This window comes from Sander lucioperca, chromosome 18 (assembly GCF_008315115.2).
Source record: "Sander lucioperca isolate FBNREF2018 chromosome 18, SLUC_FBN_1.2, whole genome shotgun sequence".
In the NCBI taxonomy this organism is placed as follows: domain Eukaryota; kingdom Metazoa; phylum Chordata; class Actinopteri; order Perciformes; family Percidae; genus Sander; species Sander lucioperca.
Window position 1 is genome coordinate 26948598 of NC_050190.1, and position 2214 is coordinate 26950811.

General features: G+C 35.0%; 1 protein-coding gene across 2 annotated transcripts in view; it reads right to left on the reverse strand.

Moving 5' to 3' along the window:
• The window catches only part of tyro3 (TYRO3 protein tyrosine kinase), a 32392-nt gene extending 31205 nt beyond the window's left edge, over positions 1-1187 (reverse strand). Inside the window, exon 1 of one of the 2 annotated variants that reach the window (XM_031304654.2) lies at positions 768-1187. In XM_031304654.2, coding sequence (XP_031160514.2) covers positions 768-831 — 64 coding nt within the window. In that variant the 5' untranslated portion in view covers positions 832-1187. The remainder of the gene's footprint in view (positions 1-767) is intronic. The other variant, XM_035994404.1, reaches the window with a different exon arrangement.
• Between the last annotated feature and the right edge of the window lie 1027 nt (positions 1188-2214).

Genomic DNA, 2214 nt, shown 5'->3' on the forward strand with positions numbered 1-2214 from the left:
TGATGCATTTTTTACTAATTTGTGCTTAAGCTTAAACATTTCGTGCTCTGAAAGGTGGCAATAATGTTTGTTAACATGGTTGTGATAATCAGTTTGACGGCATAATTGGTAGGATAATGAAGCCTGTTAGGGTTAGGCTCACATTCCCTCAGTAACAGTGAACCTGCACTTTGCCCTGTGAGAGCTGTTTAACTGTGCGGGGAGACAGATCTTCATTCGAAAATAGTTAACATTAATATAATTTTGCTTTTTAGCTTGTTTTAATAAAATGACAGTCATATCTTGGACTTCTTTAATTGCACATGAGTTTCATGGTTAATTCGGCAAACATACAACGAGCTTATTACGAAGAGATTGTTAGGTTTTTACTGATTCATGCTGCTCACAAACAGCCCTCTGCGGTACACTTTGACTGGCGGAGGCAGCGGGCGAAACGATACAAAAATTGCCCATTACTTTAGATAAACTGCTGTTTGGTATGTTGGGTGTATGCCGAGTGGACGACAGGTTTGCTACGATGTATATAACTTTTTAGATAAGTTTGATCATATGTGAATATTTCCCGAAACGTTACAAACCTTTATAACACAAATATTTCCAATGGAGTTTGGCTAAGTGAACTTAACTTGATACAAAATGAAAAAAGTAGCCTCTTTCCCGCACATTCAACCACAGTTTAGAGATAAATCTGACCAAACTACAAACACACGGATTTATGTTTACGTTATAGCTCTATAAATCACTGTAGTTAACTAATTGACACTCACCGTTTCCACAGGTCCCTTCATGGATGCGCAGTAAAAACAATATAATCCACAGAATCGGCTTCATCTTGTCATTTCTGTTGTGGGTCTTTTTAAACTGTCGCTTACATCAACTGGGTCAGTTCGGCTCGGTTCGGCTATGCTCGGTCTCCCGAATCATTCACTGAAGTCTCATTTCCAGCTGGACAAACAGGATTTGCACCCGGAGAAAAGTGAGAGTTGGGAGGATAAAACGCTGAATTCATGGAGGAGGATTCGCTTCAGCAGAGCGACCGGAAAACAAACTATTTAAAAAACTAGTTTTCTTGTTTGCTGAAGGTGATAAAACCGCAGAAAGTTAATGAGAAGTTTGTTATTTAACCGCAAACACTTTAACACAAACACACCCCGCTGCTGCTGTACGCGGCTGAGAGAGAACGTGACGTCAAGTTACACACGCTAAGACACGACGACACCGGAAATGATGCCTTCAAAGTAAAAGCATAGTTGTTTTGAACAAAAATATTTTTTTACACACATTTTGTATTTAATTTGTCTTTTCTAATATTTTATTATGGAAGCCCATAAGGGACTTAATTTAAATGATAATGGTAACTTAAAAATGAAAATGTGATTCCACAAAGGTATGTGTTTTTTGAGTGAAAATTGAAATGAAAAAATTTAAATTTTTAACATACTTGTGTGGATGTTATTTTGTATGTAATATTATTATATTATTTACATTTTTTAAACACTGTCGTTATTGATTTTGAAGTTATTCAGCAGAAGTCAATTAAATAATTTCCCATAAACTGAATTTAAAGTTAATAATAATAATAATAACTAGAAAATGCATTTCCTGCGGAAAATGCGTGGGAATGCTGAATAGCTGAATTGCTAAAGCTAAACTGGTTGAATAGCTTAAATCATTAAGAAGAAGTTGAAGTAGTGAGAATAGTTGAAAAAGTGGAAATCGTTTTAATACGTATGAATTTCATTAAAAAGTTAAAAGCTTATGCTAAACTGAACTGTTGGCTTCAAAAGTTGAATAATGACAAAAGACGTAGAACATTGTGAGGTCTGAGTATATTTTCTAACTGATAATCACTCACAAATGCAGAAATATGAAACAAATAGTACGAAAAATCTTAAAGCTCAAATGCACTACACTGCTAAAAAATCAGGAAAATTGTTAGAGTTGGAAGCTAAACTACATTACCCAAGTGAAGAGCTAAAATACATTGTTAGAAAAGCTTGAAGCTGAACTGTAATACTGTCAAGATGAAAGTTGAAATGAATTACCTAAAACGGCTGAAAGAAGAAATACTTTGTATTATTATTAGACACTGCATAGAACTAAAAAGCATCAATCTAGCTGATATGAGATGTGAAATATATTAGGTAAAAAGAATGGGGCTGAACAAAAGGAAAGAGAGGACAGAGAGAAGGAGAGAAGAGAGGAGAGAAAGAG